The sequence below is a fragment of the Cavia porcellus genome, unplaced genomic scaffold, assembly GCF_034190915.1.
Source record: "Cavia porcellus strain 051 isolate PalLab524CR breed Dunkin Hartley unplaced genomic scaffold, mCavPor4.1 scaffold_6, whole genome shotgun sequence".
Taxonomy (NCBI): Eukaryota; Metazoa; Chordata; class Mammalia; order Rodentia; family Caviidae; genus Cavia; species Cavia porcellus.
The window spans coordinates 92,518,197-92,538,308 of record NW_026947489.1 but is presented as its reverse complement, the minus strand read 5'-3'; the positions used below and the strand labels follow the sequence as shown (position 1 = coordinate 92,538,308).

Genomic DNA, 20,112 nt, shown 5'->3' with positions numbered 1-20,112 from the left:
GACAGCCTGTTTGATGGGGTTTTGCCCAAGGACAGGTCTTATTTTAGCCTCAGTATGACTAAAACTTGCATAGAAAATCTAGTCTTACTAGGTTTGAAAAAAAAAAAACCATAGGGGGTTGGGTTTGGTGGCACATGTCTATAATGCCAGTTACTCTGGAGATTTAGGCAAGAGAATTGCAAGGTCAGGGGCAAACTGGGCAACTCAGCAATGTCCTGTCTCAAAAACAAATAATTAAAAGACTGGGATTGTGGCTCAGTGGTAGAGCATTTGTCTAGCATATGTGAGGCCCTGGGTTCCATACAGGTACTGAGAGAAGAGAGAGAGAGGAGGGGAGGGCAAGGGAAAGAAGGAGGGGAAAAGAGAGCAGAGGAGAGGAGAGGGAGAAACAACAACCATAGCATGTGGGAAGGAAGTTGACTCCTGGCATAGAGAAGGCCAGTGAAGACTCTTTTTGTCTAAGTTCTGGATGACCCTTGAGATATGTATGTGTATGGTTAGACTCTTAAGTATCCATCTGGGACCAAAACAACTAGAAAGAAACTTGTGCTTCTGCAAAGGTGGCTAAGTCTCCCCAGTTCTGTGGGACTCCAGGAGTTCTATGCTGTTAGAGCCGCTCAATCCTCTGTGCTTCAGGGATGTAACAATGCAGAATTTCTATCAGATACCATTCACAATGTCCAAGATATAATCCAAAATGAATGGGTAATGTAAAGAAGCAGGAAAAAGTGGTCCTTCCTCAAGATGAAAGGAATCTGTGGTGACTGGCCCCAAGATAACACAGGTATTGGAACTACCAGACAGCAATCTTAAACAGCTGTCATTGTACTCAAAGATGTAAAGGAAAAGGACTGGTGATGTGGCTCAGTGGCAGAGCTCTTGCCTTGCATGTGCAAGGCCCTGGGTTTGATCCCCAGCACCACACAAGAAAAAAATGTAAAGGAAAGTATGCTGATCATGAATCAACAAATAGGAGGTCTGGGAGCAGGGAAACTATATCAAAGAACAAAATAGAGACTGGGCATAGTGGTGCATGCCTGTAATTCTAGCACTCAGGAGGCTGAGGTAGGAAGATTGCTGCAAGTTGAAGGCCAGCTTGGGCTATAAAGTAAGTTCAAGACCAGCCTGAATTGCCTAATGAAACTGTCAAAAACAGACAGACAAACACATTCTAGAACTAAAAATTATAATATTTGAAATGAAAAGTTCATTGGATAGGCTTAAGAGCAAATTAAGATGAAAGAAAAACAAATGAAGTTGTAACAGTATTCTGGTTTTTTTATTTTAAGGAGAATAAAATCAAACAAAATAAAACAAGCTAATCAGAACAGAACAATGAAAGCAATACAGGACTTCAAAATAAGATAATAGAAAATCAGCAATGGCTACCATAATGTCTGTTGTTTTCTTCAAAATTGCTGCCCATACCATCAGACATAGTAAAATGAAATAAAAAAGAGTAGAATGAAACCAATCAAAACAGAATATTGAAAAAAACAAAGTGGAACAAAACCAAATGGGATTTCAAAGAAAATGGGATTTATTGTATAGTTAGCTGTGTTTCAAAGGATAACTATAGAGTGAAGGCTGGAAGTAGGACATAAGATTAAATAATGGCCAGCTGCCTACATTTCATGCAAAGTATTATAATTTTTGTTGCTATTTTAAGACAGGGTCTTGCTATTTGGTTGAAGCTGGCCTTGAACTCACTATGCAGCTCAGCTGGCCTTGAACTTTCTGTAATCCTCCTGTCCCGGACTCCTGAGTGCTGGGATTATAGATGTGTACCACCACACCTTGTCAAAGTAGTATAATTTTAACTTGAAAACGATTGTAGAAAATTAAAGATGCATATTATAGCTGCCAGAGCAAGGAGTCATACCCAAATTAATATTCGTATTTGGAAATCTTAACAGTCTTCTTTCAGCAATTAGACAACTAGCTAAACATTAGTAAGCCATAGAATGTCTGAATAGCATTGAGAGTCACCTTGATCTCATTGACATTTATCAGTTAGTATCCTCAGCTGGGCACATAGGGAGTGGCGAAATTGCAACACTTGGGGAGACTGAGGCAGGAGGATCTGATGAAGCCAGCCTAGACTGCTTTTGACTGTCTCAAAACAAAAAGGCCTGGAGATACAGCTCCATGTGCAGGCTCTGGGATCAATTCCCAGTACTGAAAAGAAAAAATGAAAACAAAACAAAACAAATTTTAAAAAGAGCAGTATTTCTAGTAACTGCAGAATATACATATTTTTTATTTATATATGGCATATTTACCAAGAAAACAGATCTTAATGAATTTAAAAGGACTGAAGTTGTACAGACTGTATAATCTGACTATAGTGGAATAAAGTTAGAAATCAATAAAAATGATTCATTAATTCTTAAAATATCTGTGCATTAGACATTTATATATAATCAGCGTATCAATGAAGATATGGGAAATTAAACCTGAACCACCATGAAAATAATACATCAATTTATGAGATGCAGCAAAAAGCATTGCTTAAAAAAATATACTTCTTTAAAATCTTATAACAAGGAAGGGCCAAAAACAAAACCAGTAAAGTTTCAAATTAAGAGACAGGGGAGAAGAGCATGAATTAAATACAGAGTAGAAACAAGAAACTAAAGATGAGAAAAATAAATGAAAAAGAAAACTAATAGCAAAGAAAATTAACCATGCCAAACGTAGGTTCTGATAAAACTTCTATACTAACAAAGAAAACGAGAATATATGGAATCCAAATTCTAAAAATGAAAAGAAAATATAATACAAACCTTATTAAAAGGCTAACAATGAAATGATACAGACTTATACAATCTTAAATTATAAACTTGACAACTTAAAAGCAACAAAATAAAACTTGTTGAAACTAAGACGATATAGTATTAAAAGTCTGAATTATTGGGGCTGGGGATTTAGCTCAGTGGCATAAGTGCCTGCCTTGCAAGCAGGCAGTCGTGAGTTCGATCCCTGGTACCAATAAAAAGGAAAAAGATAAAAAAAAAAATCTGAATTGTCTTATCCTATTAAAGAAATTGAAATTTTTGTTTTTTAAAAAGAACTCCAAAAGCCCAAATGGTGTCACAGTTGAATTTTACCAAACATTTATTTTTTTTTTTTTACCAAACATTTAAGAAAAAAAATTAATTCCACACAATTCCAGAAAATAAAGGAGCAGGGAATGCTACAAAACTCTGCTTTCCAAACTTAACAAAGACATTAAGGAAAAGAAAATTACAGACCCAAATCATTCAGGAACGTGGATGCATAACCCTTTCATAAATCATAGCAAGCGGATCCAGCAATACATAAAACAGAAACAAGCAAGGGTCTATCTTAGAAGTATAGGGTTTGTCTCAGGGGTGAAATATTACAATCTCTCCAGCTGACAAACTGACAAAGCAGGTGTGGAAGAAACACACTTCGAATGGCAACCAGACAACCAGCTAAGCAGTAGTCAGCCATAGAAGATCTGGCAATGGTACAGGAAAACTATTTGACAAATTCCTACATTTATTCATGACTTTAATAAAAACCTACCTCTCAGAAAATTAGGAATACAAGAAACCTTCTTCGGCTTTATGGGAAGCCTACAATTAGAATAATAATTCTAATGAAATACTGAGTATTTTTCCCCTAAGCCTGGGAATGGGGCAGGGATGTACAATGCCCTCCCTTCTGTCATTTGTACTAGCATTTCCAGCTACTGCCAGAGCAAGAGAAGACACTAAAAAGCATGAAGATCAGAAAGGGAGATGTAAAACTCTGTTTTCCGTTAACATGATTATTTCTGGAAAATCCTAAGGAATATGACACTTAACAAAACTGATTTAATCTAGTAAGGTCTCAATATGCAAGGTTAGTATGCAAAAACCAACTATACCTTTATATACTAGCTACAAACAATTATAAAGGAAGGAATTAATTGCATTTATAATAGCATCATAAAGCATATAACATTGAGAAGCAAATTAATAAAAGTAATGCAGAATCTCCATCTGAAAGCTATAAAACATTGCTGGGTAAAATTGGAGATGAGTTGGACCCTGTAAATGGAGAGAGGTATCATGCTCGTGGGGTGAAAAGTAATCTAAGATGTAGATTGGTCTGTAGATCAAATGCAGTTCCAACCATAAGTCTTCCTAAACTTTTAAAAGATAAATGTTTTATTCTAGAATTTCTATAGGAATGAAAAGAGTCTAACATAGCCAAAGTAATACTCAAAAGAACAAAACTGGAGGATTTACAGTAGCTGACTTCCAGGCTTTCTAGAAAACATGGAGACATTGCAGTATTGGTGGAATGATAGCCTGTCACTGAATCATAGTAAAGGCCAAAAGTCAACCCATGCTCTGTTTAATTTCCAACAAAGGGATTAAAGCAGTTCAGTAGAGAAAATTCTCCTTGGCAAATGGCCTTGGACTAATTGAATATCCATGTGAGAAGCTAATAAACCTCAACCTCTGCTTTGCTCAGTGTGGGTCCTGGGCTGAAACATAAAAGCCGAAAACTATGAAGGTTGCAGTAGAAAACAGGAGATTGTCTTTACAACCTGGAGATGACAGAGTTTTCTTAAATAAGAAGGAGGAAACAAGATTATTTTAAAATGCATGTGTTAGACTTCAAAATTTAAATTTTCTGAGTATCAAAAGACACCACTGCTGGGCATAGTAGCGCATGCCTGTCACCCCGCACTTGGGAAGCTAAAGCAGGAGGATCACTGCAAGTTTGAGGCTGTCTTGGGCTACATAGTGAACTCAAGGCCAGCATGACCTACACCATGAGACCCTGTCTCGAAAAATAAATACAAAAGAAAATTAATAAGCAAGCCACAGACTAGAAGAAAGTGCTACCCAAACATACAGTTTGACAAAGGATTGATTAGGCTCAGGGGTCCACACCTGTAATCCTAGCCACCCTTGCAGTTAGGGCAGGAGAAGCACAAGTATGAATCTAGACTGGGCAATTCAGTGAGACTTTATCTAAATGAAAAGTGCTGGTAGAGCATTCCTGGATTCCAGCCCCAGTATTACAAAAGTGTATGTATGGAGGGGTTGGTATTGGTCAAATCTAGTATTATTAGTTCTCCAGAGAAATGTGAGTACACATGAGAGCTAGAATGGCTCAAATTTAAAATTTTTGTAATACCAGATATTGATGAAGATACAGGCCAGATGGAAGAATTCTGTGTTGCTGATGATTTCTGCCTTTTTTTTTCTTTTGGGGCAGGGTCTCCCTGTGTAATTCATGTTAGCCTTGAGTTCACTCTGTAGCCCAAGTGGCCTCACACTCCCAGTGTTCCTCCTGCCTCAGCCTCCCTCCTGCTGGAATTACAGGCATGTGCCAGCACACTTTGGGGGCTGTCTGTCATGTCTGAACACAGTCTGGCAGTTTCTATTAAAGCTAAACATGCCTGCTGTATGATCCAGTAATTTCATATCCAAGTTTTTGTTCAAGAGATACGAATATGTATCATCACCGAAAGACTTTTACAAGGATGACCACTCCACAGTCCACTTGTGAGAAAAACAAATCCCAGTGAAGGGACATTCTACAAAATACCTACCCCGTGTTCCTCAAAACTGCCGAACTCATCCAAGTAGAGTCTGAGACATTACTCCAGCCAAGAGGAGCCTGCAGAAACACAGCAACTCAACACATAGACAGGGAAGGACATCAGCTGAGAACTGAGGTCAGCCCCATACTGGGACGATTGCAGGGTGTCATTAACTGTGAAACGTGGACCATGTTCCACATTCATTGGTGAAAGAGGTGTTGTGAGGTGTTGGTGAAAGAGGAAGCGGACAGAGTACAGACTATTTAGGAGCTCTCTACCCGATCTTTTCAGTTTGTCTGGAAATCTAAAATTTATCTAAAATTTAATAGTTGTTTTTATTTTAAAAAAGAAGTATCCCAGGACCTTTATTCATAGTAGACCAGACTGGAAAGGGCTTGGTGTCCCTCCACAGGAGAACGGATGGGTACTGCTGTATTCATGTGGTGGGATACTGTTTCATAGTAAAAAAGAGACAACCACTGATAAGTGCCACAGAATGGATATGTATTCAAACATTATGCTGAGTGAAAGAAGGCTTAGGCAAAAGGAATATTACTGTGTCTACATGGGTCCTTTGTGGAAAGTTCTGGAATAGCCTAAAATAACCTGTTATAGAAAAGATATTGGCTAGGGATGGACACGAGAAACTTTTCCAGGATAATGTTCTGTATCTAATGGGGATTTGCATTATTAGAATTGACATTTTTGTTTGATTTTAGTTTAGTTTTTGAGATAGTATCTCACTATGTAGTGCACCCTGGCCCTGAATTCACTGTGTGTCTCACTGGCCTTGAACTCACAGCGATTCTCCTGCCTCAGCCTCTCAAGTACTGGAATGACAGGTGCAAGCCACCACGCCCAGCAGGATAGACACTTTTAAAAAGCCATTTAATTGCACATTATCTGTATATTTCACTGCATATAAATTTTACTCTACGGTCTTATAAACTATGGAATTCTGGTTACTCTTCATGCTGAAGGTTTAGCAGAGAAATACAAGGCTCTTCACCTTTTGAAATGCACTGAACAAGATGGATTGGTGGATGGAGGGAGTAAGCGATAGGTGGAAAGATGCTATAGAGCAGAAATAGGTAGTATAATGTCATTGGAGGATCTAGAGGTAAGTAAAGTGTTCTCTGTAAACTTCTAACCTTTCTCTGTGTCCAAAAATGTTCGTAATAGAATACATGAAGGGAAGCTGGGTATGGTGGCACATGCCTGTCATGCCAGCTACTCTGGAGGCTAAGCCAGGAGGACCTTGATTTCAAGGCCACCCTGGGTGACATAGCAGACCCTGTCTCAAAAAAATACTTGTATATATTGGGGGAGAAGAAAGGAGATTTGAAGTCCTTTCCGGACCCACGTTTTGCCCCTTGTTCATGGTATAAGTAGATCTCTGGCAGAAAACTCTGCATCGCTGATCCCTTTCACCCTCCTTCAGAGCAGGACCCCACTTCAGGTGCTTTTTGGGGACAGCACAGAGCAAGTGGGGTCCTGCTCTGAAAGAGAAGTTCTGTCGCAGTTTGCCAAGGTGGTGCCCTATTTGGAAGCACAGATCTGAAAGTATACCCTGAGGAGCTAACCTTTGTAACCACACTCTCTCTTCTTTCAGATATTCAGCCAAGCGTGGAGCTGAAGAGCCCTGAGGAGCAGCCGGTGTCCACAGGTAACGCCAGGCCTTTCCTCTCTGGCAGCTGCCTCCCTCCGCCGGAAGTACCAAAGGAGGAGGCATGTGCTCATGCTGGCTGCTGTGCAAGTGCTGTGGAAATGTGGCTTTAAAGAGACACAGCTGGCTCTTGCTGATAAAATGAATCCTTTTTTTTCCCCGTCTTTTTGAGACGGGGTCTCCCTGTGCAGTTCAGGCTGGCCTTCAGCTCACTCAGTAGCCCAAACTGGCCCTGAATTCATAGTAGTTCTCCTGCCTCAGCCTCCCAAGCATTGGAATTACAGGTACATACCACTATGCTGGGCTAATTCATCCATTGAGATCATATAAACACTTTAGAGTCAAACTATACTCTACTTAATTTTGATCATTGCTTCTCTTTATCTTTTTTAAAGTTTTCTACTGATTGGTCTTGATAATGACTAATATAGTAGGTTAGATGTGAATGTTCTGTGCTTCATTTGAGAACAATGGTTGGCAAACATTTTTGTAAACAGCCAGATCAGGAATATTTAGAATCTGCAGGCCACAGGGGGCCTTGATCCCTTTTTAGTTTTTAGATATAAAATGAGAACTGTAAAAACCATTCCTGTCTTCTGGGCCCATGCAGAAATAGGCCATGGTCATTGATCATGCTCTAAAATAAACTGTAAACACACAACTTACTTTTCTTTGGTACCGGGGATGGCATTCACGACCTCACACTTGCCTGGCAGGTGCTTATGCCACCGAGCTATGTCCCCAGCCCTCACATGGCTTTTTTTAACAAATGTTACTCAAGTGACAGCTATGTTTTCTCCACTGACTAAATTACCTTGAAATTTACATTGTATTATAAAATGTAACCCTGCAGTGCCTTTTTGGGTTACTGTGAGTTGTAACCTCACATTTGCTTGATGCAGAAGCTCATATTAATTGCTCAGGTGTGCTCTGACTTTTTTCTCATCTCAGGCTTGAGAAAAGCAAACCCTGTTCAGATGACATTGAGTGCCTTCAGGGTGGGCTGGCCATGGGTAGCCACTGTTCAGAACACTATCTTAGAGTTCGTAGAGGCACATTATAATCTGCAGCAATTAGGACCTTTCAGTATTTGTAAATCAGAAAAGAGTCTATAGTGACTGCATTTTCAGCACTGCTTAGTTAGGGATTTTGTGAAATGTGTTTCCCTTTCACTTTTCCATTCACTCCTGCATTCCTCTCCTGCAGGGCTTGTGGCCCCCTTCACCGTTCACTTCCACCCAGTTTAAATGCTGTAGGACTTAGTGTCTTTTTTTTTTTTTTTTTTTTTCTTTTTTCCTGCACTGGGGATTGAACCCAGGGCCTCGAACATACTAGGCTACTGCTCTACCACTGAGCTACTTCCCCAGCTTGTGATCCTGTGTCTTTGACTATTTGTGACTTGATAGGCATCTTGCAAGTATTTTATTGGATATTAGTAAAAGGTTGATAGAAAGTAACTTTTCAGTTGATTTCTTCGGTCATCACCTTTTTGTTATGTTTATAGGTAAAAGTAACTCCAGTTACACTGTTCCTTTTCTCTTACTTCTAAGGTTAACAATATTTGTTATACAAATTTATACTCCCCTTAACTTTGATTTTTAACAAGCAAGCTTTTATTTCATTAGACGCCAATTTTTGATAAAAGCAAAAAGTACAAAATTATAGTTGGACAAATGTTTCATAAATAATATTCATAGCAATCACAAAAATCTAGAATATGTGCTAAACTAACTACAGTTGAATCAAAACCATCCCAGTTGCAACTAAACCTGAAATTTTTTTTTTTTTTTTGGTCTTTTTCTTTTTTTTTGATCAGTACCGGGGATCAAACTCATGACCACACACTTGCAAGGCAGACGCTTATGCCGCTGAGCTAAATCCCCAACCCCTAACCTGAAATATTTTTACATGTGATTCTTAAATTCATAGTAGCAGATATTGGTTAATATTTTCATTAAATTTAAATAGTTTTTGCTTAGGCATCCTGTAAGTATTTTATTGGGTATTAGGAAAGGGTTGATAGAAAGTAACTTCTCAGTTCATTTCTTCAGTCATCTCCTTTGCTTCATCTGATCTATTTTCACCTTTATGCTTTAAAATTTGTGTGTGATCTATAAAAATTAATACTTTTTTTTACATGCTGGGATAGATGTTTGTCTTAAAATAGATAATGTTTCAATGCCTGGAGATTTCAGAATATTTGGAAATCAAACATTTCTTGTAAGTGACTGTTGAGAGACTTTACTTCTAGTTATGTAATTACATTAAAACACTAAAATTTTAGAACCCTAGAGTGACAGTGAATTGGATCAAGAATGCAAATTCAAGAAGTAAACTGAATAAATTGGTAACTTGTTTTGTGCTTGTAACTGATTGGGCCTCTATAAAATGTGTCCAACTTCAAAAACAAAACAAAAAATCTCTTGGTGGCTTTGGTCTCAAGGTAGAGGGCTATTGTGCCCACTCACTAGGAAGCCAAGCATTACTAGAACAAATAATATCAGGGGCCAGCAGCATGACAGACGGCCTGTGCAGATTGATTGCATCTTTCTTGAAATTTTGTTCAAGAATTCTGATTTGTTCTTAGTCATGTGTAGTCAGTAAGGCCAGCAGTGTTTGCTGTATGATGCTTGAGCCACTTTCAGGAGAGCTGCATTTATTTTAACCTATTCTCATTCTTAGTCTTCTTGCATGTATGTGTTCTTGGACTTCATTTCTTTCTTCTTTTTGTCATGGGTCAAACTGATACAGCAATTATCAAAGCATCACACCCTAAAGCTCTACAAAAATAACACATATCTCCCTCCTTGCAAGAAGTAATTTGTCAAGCTTGCATTTCTATAAGCCACTTTCATCTCTCCTCCCTTGCCTTTATGAGCTCCCATAATGCATTCTCTTTCCTTCCAGCTTGAGCCTAACTTGCATCGTGACTGGGGCTTCCTTTCTTTGTATCTCAAAGCATAAGTCTCTTGCGGAGAGGTAGGGTGACTTACTCCTATCCACAACCTCACCGGTACCTAGTAAATGTTCCAAGAAATCATGACCCTGCAGTATGTTTCCACGGTCACATTTAGAATGTGAGCAGAAGGGGAGAACGGGATTTGGAATATGGACACTCACAGGCTTCCCTGTAGGAAAGAATCTTTCCCAGAGTGGGGTGTCCAGTGTTTTCCAGCTCCATATTTCTTGTTATGTGTTAATACTTCTTGGACACAAAGTAGCAGTGACCACCTGCTGCATATCATGAGCTGTGCCAGTGGCGAAAGAACTGCTTTCCCCAGAAGGGATGTGAATGCAGTTTAACTCAGATGAAAGAAGTATTTAGAAAAGCTGGACATAGGTTTGGGCTGCAGGAACCTTGGGTGCAGATCTGTCAAGAGTTTTCGAGTATGTGTCTTCGGGTATATGTAAAGGGGAAAGTGCTTATCACCAGGGGATTATATGAAGCTGAACATTAAATAAAGTCTACTTAATATGTTTATAAAAATCCTTTGACAGAGTTCTTTTTTGCCTTTTAGAAGGTCCAGCAGCTTTGAGTGACTACAGCTTAACTAAACCTCCTGAAATGGAAAATTCAGACAGTGCAGAAGCCCCAGTCCATGAAGATGAAGATCTAGGAGGTGAGCCACAGTGCACACACACTAAAGCCTGATGGTTGTAGATATGGCTAAGAGGAAGTCAGCTCTCCATAGAAAACTTGCATTCATAGGTTCAGTGAGACGTGATTCTGATTTGTTCCATTCACAAAAATTGCATTTAATAGCTTGTTACCAGATATGAGCAAATGTTGAGAATTTAAGACACTGATTCAGTATTCAAATTATATTAATTTCATTTTCTAAGTGTTCATTTTACTCTTCCATTATAAAACTGATGTATGTTCATTATGGAAAGTATGTCTGGGCTGTTTACCAACACTGACAGCCAGTTCTCTACTTCCACAGACAATCCAGAAGGTGTCCAGCATTTCGTTCACTTCTGGTACTGACTCCCAGAGTTGTGCAGGCTTCACAAGGTGAAGGGTTGGTCCCCCAGGACTTCAGACACCAGGGTTACACACCAGGTCCCTGGTGTGACTTGGCTGCAAAATGGAGGGTTCCATAATTTCTAGGATGACTCACAGGACTTGTTACATTGCCCGTGTATCTACTCCTTTGCCCTTTGGCAGGAAGAAGAGGCATAGCTAGTATGCTGAACTAGATTGGTGTGCAGCAATCCCTTCCTCGAAGCCCCTCTGACTCTTGTCCACTTCCATACATACAGGATAAAGTGACAGACATAGAGAATTAGGAGGAGTTTCTGGCTCTAGGCAATATAGCTGCATTCACGGTTCACCAGATGGGGTTAGGCCCATGGAAATTCTAATGTAAAGATTTTAAACTGTAGTAACAGTTTCTTTCTTGAAAACCATCCCTGCTTCTGTGAAGTTCTGTACCAGTTTCACTGTACGATCTTAGTTGGCTTTATTCTGTCTTGTTCTGTTGTATTTTACCACTTTCAAAATAAAATGAAAAAAAAAAAAAAAAGAAAGAAAGAAAACCATCCCTGCTTCTGGTAGTTGTGGCCCTAGAACTGCAACGTCTGCACCTGGCAGGAAACCGAAAGTTCAGGTGATGTGTGGGAGGAAAAATAAGGAGTTGTCAGCTGGGCCTGGTGGCACACATCTGTGATCCCAGGACTCTGAGAGGCTGAGGCAAGAGGGTCACAAATGCAAGCCCAGAGTGGGCAACTTAGTGGCTTAGGTAGACCCTGTCTAAAAATAGAAAGGAGACTGGGAAGGCCCTGAGTTCATTCCCCAGTGTGGCACATAGAGACAGACAGACAGACAGACAGACAATCATACAGTACAGTATTCTCCTCCTTGAGAAGAACTGCATAGTTGTACCAGCATCCTCTACCTGTCTCCCTAGATTCATCAAAAACCAGAGAAATCTGCTGAGCAGAGACACTTCCTTAGCTCGTATGAGTGTGAGCACATACTTGTAAACATGTGTAAACCAGCCCTTCATGCCTGTGTCTCACCCTGCTCAGATAGACAGTTAAGTTTCAAATGCCCGCTGTAGTTCCTCTCAGAGATGAGCTAAGAGATGAGCTCTTTGCCCATTTGGAACTGTGGTTGTAAGCAGTGTTCCTGGTGAGGGAGGATGTGACTCAGTGCGCTTCGGTGCAGTGCTCCGCTGTCCGGTTTTGTGTGGTCCCTTTCATCTGCAGAGCCCCGCCAGAGCCAAGCCTGTCCTGGCCAGAACCTATCTGTAGCCCAAAGGGCTCCTGGCATTATAATCCTGGGTAGGGCCTCCTGCCAAGGAGCCTTCCAGGTCTCCTGTGAGTCTCTTGTCTCTGTTGTTGTGGAATGGTTTGTGCTTCAGGATGTGCCCGAGGGAACATCTAAGTCCAGCCCGCCTTCTACATTGCTGCCACATCCCACCATTACCACTCCTTTCCTCAACCCTGTGGTCACTGTGGTATCCATTCATTGGTTCCTGTTACCCTTTGAGCCCATAAGGGGATTCTTCTGCGGGCATGACATGTCCTATTTTAATACCCCCTCAGAGTCCCACAGTGGCTTCCATAGGTCTGTGCCACATGTAGGAGACCCTTGATAAGCCAAGTTACTGTCAGTGTCTGGAGAATTTCCACTGTCAACTCTCCCATTTCTGCATTTTCCAATTTAATGGTGTCCTGTGGGGCTTGGCTGGCAAGAGTTGGTACCCAGCGTTTGAAGCTTTCATGTCAAGCGGCCCCAGAAACATCTCTCCTCTGCCTCCTGACTGTTTGATCCCCTCCTGCGCAGGAAGACTTTTTGGTCCCTGGTGAGGGAAGAGCCAAGAGACCCCGGCCTCTTGTCTGTCTGTGTTGTAACTGCTCTGCCCATTGCCCAGGCAGTTGTAGATTAGATTCTCTGTATAATTTTTGCCTTCTGATTTTTAAGTCTTTTCCCTAACTGGACGTACATAGAAAAAACTTGTTTGGAGCCATTTAATGGAAGGGGTAGAAAAGGGTCCTTTTCACCTACCCGAGCCTAAATAACCGTGTGAAGACCATGCGAACCCAGCGTATGCTTGTTTTATTCAACCTAGTTCTTGGTAACTCACCACCTGCTGGGTATGAGTTCCTTGACTTTTCACCCTTTTTATTCCTTCTCTATTTTACCCTGTCAAGGTTTCATTTGGTTTACCTTATTCTTTATGACTATTTGACCATGTCCCCTTTCTGAGATAAGTCCTTTAACTTCCTCCTACCTCTCTCACCTCCCCGTCATCATTTTCATCTTACCTGTAAACCCCTTGCGGGGAGACGAAAGGTTCAGGGAGGCTGTTGCTCCCCTTTGCAGTCATGCAGGGTGTCCTTTCGAAGGGGGTTCCCAATAGCAACTTCACTTTCTTAGTGTCTCTGTTTGTCTAGTTGGCATCCACTTATCTCAGGGTTGCTATATTAACTATATTTTCAGTGTTCCTAATATTCTGGGATTTAGAGACTTAGGAGCCCAGGGAGAGATTGGTTCTCCCAGGGCTGGCTGTTTCTTAGAGATAGCAAAGGTCTGGTTGGGTGGGGGCTTTTCATACACAAACCAACAGTCCAGACTCTGTGTCTCTAGTCATACACCAAGCCAGTGCTTCTTCTGCCCTAACTCATCCTGCGGCCTGGGGCTGGACAGTGGAGACCATCGCTAGGCTCCGCAGCCCAGCAAGAGGGATCACAGTAGCCTGTCCTCACCTCTTACCCTTCCCTGCCTTACCTTCTCCATGGAGGCCACAGTCAAGGCTCAGCTTGAGCTTCACCCTGTCCTCATTTTCGCCTCCTGACCAGCTCGGGCACTTTCCCCCGTGACCCGTCATGGCCTATAGGGTTAGTGACCACTCTGGGCTCTTCTTCCTTCCAAGCCACATTTTCATTTTCTCTGTGGCTGCTCTGTTTGTACCATACCTTATCCGACACATACCTCCTTAGACAACACCTCCATGACGGCATTCACCCTGACCTGGCGATGGGCACATTCTGCAGGTGAATATCCTGGCTGTCAGAAAGCCAGTCCCATTTGAGTTGGCTGATTCATTCGGGGTGTTCCACTTGGCATTTATGGTACAGTTGGAGAGTCCTCTTGTTAGGATAACTGGAATTTATATAGTGACTTTTTCCTGCTATAGTACCTCCCCCCAGTCCGGGGTTTGAACACAGGGCCTTTGCACTGAGCTATATCCCTATCCCTTTTTAAATTTTCTTTATTTTTAAGATGGGGTCAGGCTAAGTTATTAAATTGCTCAGGCTGAGCTCATAATCAGGATTGCGCTCAGGACCATGATCTTCCTGAGGCAGCTTCCTAGAGTGCTGGGATTACAGCCATGTGTCACCATGCCCAGATTTATAGTGGCCTTTATCCAGGATATCAGGAATAACCTCTTGTGTGATGGATAGCACATAAGAACAACCTGTGATTGTTCTTTCGTGAGCTATGGGTCCAGTACCAATCTGACCATGCTCATCCAGTCTGAAGAATTTAAACACCAAAATACAAGGCTGAATGTGGTTCAGCAGTAGAGCACATGCTTAGCGTGCATCCTTAGTTTCCAGCCCCACTGCCACAACAAGAAAATAGAAAAGGAAAGATACTACCTCTAGGTTATTTACTCCTAGGCCATTTTAGTAAGCATTCTTTAGGATGATACTGATTTATAAGACAGTGTAATTCTTTTATACTCTACTCCTTGGTTTCAGCAATTTCTTGGTTTTGTCCTCTCCTCCTTCGGCCACCTTCTAGGTATCCAGAGATTGTATGTGTATGCTCTGTTGTTCCCTTTAGGGACAAATTTAGAGACAGCTTTAAGTCTAATATCCACAGCTCCACCAAGTAGAATCTGAGCATGGACCAGCATCAAGGTCTGACCTAATACTTTTACTTTCATTTTAGCTATTATGCCTAGTACAAAAAAAAATCATCTTTTTCATACTAGCTTACATTTCATTAGGTGCCTGTGAACTGTATCCCCAGGAATTGGTCCATTTACAAATTCCACTGATGACCTTGACCTTGGTAGCTCGGCACAGCACAGCTGCAACCTCCTCTGTACACGAGTGGCTGTGTGGCCAGCCAGGATGCAAAGGTTCCTCTGCCCCTGCCCTTTCTCCCTTTTTCTTCCCGCATCACATGTTCTATGAGCCAAGGCTGCCCTGGTGAACCCCACTCCTGACACCAGCCCTCGTTTTGTTTTCCAACACCAACAACCAATTTTCCAGACAACACTTCAGTTGAGGTCCAGCCACTCAATGCTAATGTTAATTCCTGGAGTTAGTGCAGACTTGACAAATTAAGGGCTTTGTCCTGTAAGTCTGTGCCCCTTCAGACATCAGCCATAGCACCAGCCAGGCCCTTAGGTGACCCACATCTCTGGACAACCCCAACAGATTCAGAGGTTTCCACAACACCTTCCACAGGTGTGATGATTTCCTAGAATAACTCGAAGAACTCAAGAAATCCCTTTATTTGCTATCACTGATTTATAAATGATACAACTATGAATGGTCAGATGGACAAGCTGTGTAGGACAAGACTGTAGGAGGAGAATGGGGCTCTTTCATCCTTCTCCGCACACACCACTCTCACAGCTCCCCTGCACCCCAGCTGGAAGGCCCTGAATCTCGGTGCTCACAAATCTCCAGCCCTCCTTCCCTCCCCAGGCCAGTGGGTGGGACTCACCATCCCAGCCCTCTGTTCCTTGGTCTTGCTACTTCCCAGTCCCAACCTGAGACCCTTAGGTGTCAGCCTGAGTCCTGGGTCTCCTGAACAGCCAACCCCCAGGTACTGTTGAGAGGGGCTCATCACAAGCACCTGATAACACTCTTTTCATCAAGGAAATTCCAGGAGTTTTGGGAACTCTGTGCCCAGAAGAGGGAGCAGAAACAAAGGTCAAACATGCTTTCATATCATACCACAGTTTGGAAAGTTCACTGAAATGGAAAGCAAAAGAAATATCCATCTCTGTCCTACCACTCAAAGACACATGCTGTGTTAGCACTGTGGGATACTTTCAGGCTTTTCATATGTGCATGTGAATGAGTGGGTGTGTGTGTCTGTGTGTGTGAATTTTAAACTGTATTTATATTATTCATCTTTTGTGTTGATAATTATGATGATGAATCCATGATTGTCTCTCAGATCCCATTTTAAATATCTTATTACAGAAGATTTCCCTGACAACTCATTCACTATTTTAACACGGCACCCTTTTTGGTGCTTAGCATGACACTTGTCACAGGTGATGAGAGGGTTTTATTTTATTGCCTCTCTCCCTCTACTCTTCACTGACCAGTATTTCAGGCTTTTTCACTGCAGGGTACCAACAACAGTACTCAGTCCATAACAGGTGTGCAGTACGCATTTGTTGGGTAAATGACTAAATTAAAATCCTAGGTCACTTATGTGTGTGCATATGTGTGTGCCCTAGAGGAAGAAAACTACTTCTGAAAGTCATCGTCTTTTGTCTTCAATGGCTCATGACTAAGAAATGAAGCTGTTTGTCTACAGCTTCTGAGACGCAAATCACAGCTTCAACTAACATTCCAGCTCTCCCAAGTTATACATTAATTTGTACCAGTTTTTAACCACAGAGACAGAAAAATGCCGCCTGGCACAGGATGTGGTCATTTGTGCTGAGGAAAGGTATGTGGTGTATCAGCTTCATGGTGCTTCTTAAAGGCGACATCCATGGAGTCACATTCAGACTGGGGCAAATGGCAGCTGTGCCTTTGGCTCGCGTTTTCCTGAGTTAGGGCCTCTGAGACCCAGTAAGTAATGCCACTAAGCTTGTGTTTGAACTAGTGATCCTGGTACAGTTCTCGGTCTGTGATTTTGTAATTTGGGGTTGAATTTGCTCTGGATTCAGAAGCAGCCTATGAGTTTTTAGGTAGTTGGCAGAGGGAGAGAGATTAATACCCAGCATACAGAAGAAACCGAATAATTTCCATTCAACAATAAGAATTTAAAACAAAAAAGTACAGATGTCCAGTGGGCCAGTGCCTCTTTGAGACGCCACTCAGTCGGAGGTCAGACTTGGTGTATCCGACCTGCCCCGGCGGTGTTGCTGGGAGGAAAGGAGAGGGAGTCCGGCTCTGCGGGCCGTTCAGTGTGGGTCTCTGACCACTGCAGTCACCACAGCCTCTGTCACCTTCCCTCCAGCTCCATGTCAGTGGACTCATGGAACATCCATGTGTAGAAATTACTATTCCCAGTTGCTACGGGTCTGGAAGTGTCACGCACTTCTTGGTAGGGGCTTGAAGATATGGTAAATCATTCTAAACAATTTGAGAAAGAGGAGAAACAATTCCGTCACTGTGACAGTCATTTAGAAAGAAGAGAGCAGACTAATTTTAGTGTAGAAAGATTATTCTGCTCTTTCATGATTAACTTCCAAACCAGTTACTGCACTGTTCATGTTGGCAATTAGTCTGGGTCATGTACTTTCAGAAAAGGTGGTTACAGGACTCTGCTTTTTAAAAAGATGTAGTACAATCCATATGTTCGTGTGTGTGTGTGTGTGTGTGTGTGTGTTCCAGTTATACTTTCTAAGTTAGAGAAACAGCAGAACTAGAAAACAGCATTGGCTGACAGAAGATGTAGCTAGTGTTTAAGAAGGAAGCATCCTGTGCAGATGGGGACACCAAGATGGGTTAGGGTTACTTTTTACAGGTAATTAGGAAAATTCAGCCATGTTGTGACAACAATTCTAGTAAAACTGCTCTAGAGGTTCCTATCCTATTTATATTTAATACAAGTACTTTCTTAAATGTCCTGTGAAAATTTTTAGAAACTGAAACCTGTCTGGGAATGTTTTAAATTCAGAATAATTGCAATCATCTTTAATTTACATTTTAAAAAATGAAATGACATGTACATCTTTAGAAGTTTCCAGACCCTAGTAAGCTGTTTCACAGGAAAATTCAGGGCCTGATTGAAACACTCTGTTTTCTTCTGTTGTGTAAAGACAGACTGCTGTGTGTGGGAGTTTTCCTCTTATTGGAGTTGTTTGAAAAAAATAAAAATGTTTGAAGAAAAATTGTAAAAGTATTATTAACATTTAGGGTGAATTCACTTGTTTCTCACTCCACAAATACGATTCTTTTCCATATATTTATAGAGCCTAATGCAGGAGTTGGCAAATTTTTTCTGTGAAGAGCCAGATAGTAAATATCTTAGGCTGTGTGAGTTGCACAATCTCAATTGCAAATTCTCAGCTCTACCAATGTGGTGTTAAGCAACCAGAGAGGATACATAAAATGAATGGGCTTGGCTGTGTACCAATAAAACTTTATTTACAAAGGCAGAGAGGGAAGGGGCTGGGGATTTACCTCAGCAGTGTAAGCACCTGCCTTGCAAGCGTGCAGCTATGAGTTCGATCCCCAGTACCAAAAAAAAAAAAAAAAAAAAAAAAAAAAAAGACAGGGATTTGGATTCCACCTACAGGTCATAAGTCAGTCACTCCTGACCTAGTACATGTATTTATTGTACATGTATTTATTGTGTGATGAGTTAAAAAAGGTTTTGATCTTTGAAAGGAGTGGTTTTCATCTAGTATTTCAAAAGGACATCATTGGGGACTCAACACTACAATTTAAAAAATAAGAAAGATGTCTATCACTAACAGCTGTGCGCACAATGAGCACATGCATATGCAGTTGCTATAGCTCCATGCCACTGTAATTCACACGGATTGGAGAGACATAAAGCCAGGTGTGAACTACATGCTGTGTTACCACTTAATTGTTTCTTCTGCTTCTGAAAACTGAAGTCTGTCAGGCTGATGCGCTGGTGATGCTTCACTAGCTCACTGGTTTCCTTCATGAGACCTCCTCCTACCAATTCCAGTCCCAGTCCCAGTGTGGTTTTAGAGCTGAGCTTTCGGAGCCTGTCCCATTACTGCTTGTTTGCATACCTATACTGTATCTGGAACTGTTTGTGTAGGCCAAGATCTACCTCATTCCTTCTTACCCTTTTTGAAAAGACTAGGAGCCTGTATTTGCATCTTTCTAGAAATACCTACCAGTGAAATGATGGACTCATATCTGAAGCAGAGTACAAGAAACGGGATTTTAGAAAAGATGACGAGACGGTAGGAGCCAAGTATGGTGCCTCAGGTCTGTAATCCCAGCTCTCTGGGAGGCTGAGGCAGGAGGATCTTAAATTTGAGCCCAGCCTGGGCAATTTAGGGACTTGACGAGACCCATCTCAAAAAATACAAAAGGGGCTAGGGCTGTAGCTCAGTGCAAAAGCCCTACCACAAACCCTCATACCACAAAAAGAAACCTTACTATTAGACAAGAGAAGGGAATAAGGGGAGGTGGGAGTAGAAGGAAGGGTAATGGGCATCATATACCCGTGGGAACCCCTTCCAGGTCATGAAACCAGGGAGAGTGGGACTGAAGCGGAGCTTCGGGATGGAAACCATCGATGTATGTCACACACCTGTGTGAGTCTGCCAGAATGAAACTTGTGAGTCGGTACAGCTGACACGCACTAATAAAAAAAAAAGGATGTGAGGAGAGAAGAAATGTTGAAAATTATAAAATTCTTGAAAATTTCCCAAAAAAAGTCATGAGAAGAAACACCCCAATTGTTTATATCTGATTCCTGCTCTTAGAGGGAGCAGACTAACATAAAAGCCCTTGAGGGCAAAGACAAGAGATAAGATGCTAACCTAGGACACCTCCCAGCGAGGCCTGCAAAAGGCATGGAGCTGAGGGGGAATCATCAGGGCAGAGCCTTCCCCTCTGATGCTAGACTCCCATCTTTGCCACTTCCTGCGCAGAATACGGAAGTCTGCCATGAGCACCTGTATTATGAGTTTGTGTTACTACAGGCATCGGCTGATCGCACTGTTTTCACTGT

At 41.6% G+C, this 20,112-nt stretch overlaps 1 protein-coding gene across 3 annotated transcripts in view; it reads left to right on the top strand.

Moving 5' to 3' along the window:
• Window positions 1-20,112, top strand: part of Ikzf3 (IKAROS family zinc finger 3) — an 85,405-nt gene that overhangs the window by 24,139 nt on the left and 41,154 nt on the right. For all 3 annotated transcript variants that reach the window (XM_063251492.1, XM_063251493.1, XM_063251490.1), the window contains exons 2-3: window positions 7,182-7,235; window positions 10,754-10,855. In XM_063251492.1, the coding sequence (XP_063107562.1) occupies window positions 10,801-10,855 (55 nt within the window). In that variant the 5' untranslated portion in view covers window positions 7,182-7,235; window positions 10,754-10,800. The remainder of the gene's footprint in view (window positions 1-7,181; window positions 7,236-10,753; window positions 10,856-20,112) is intronic.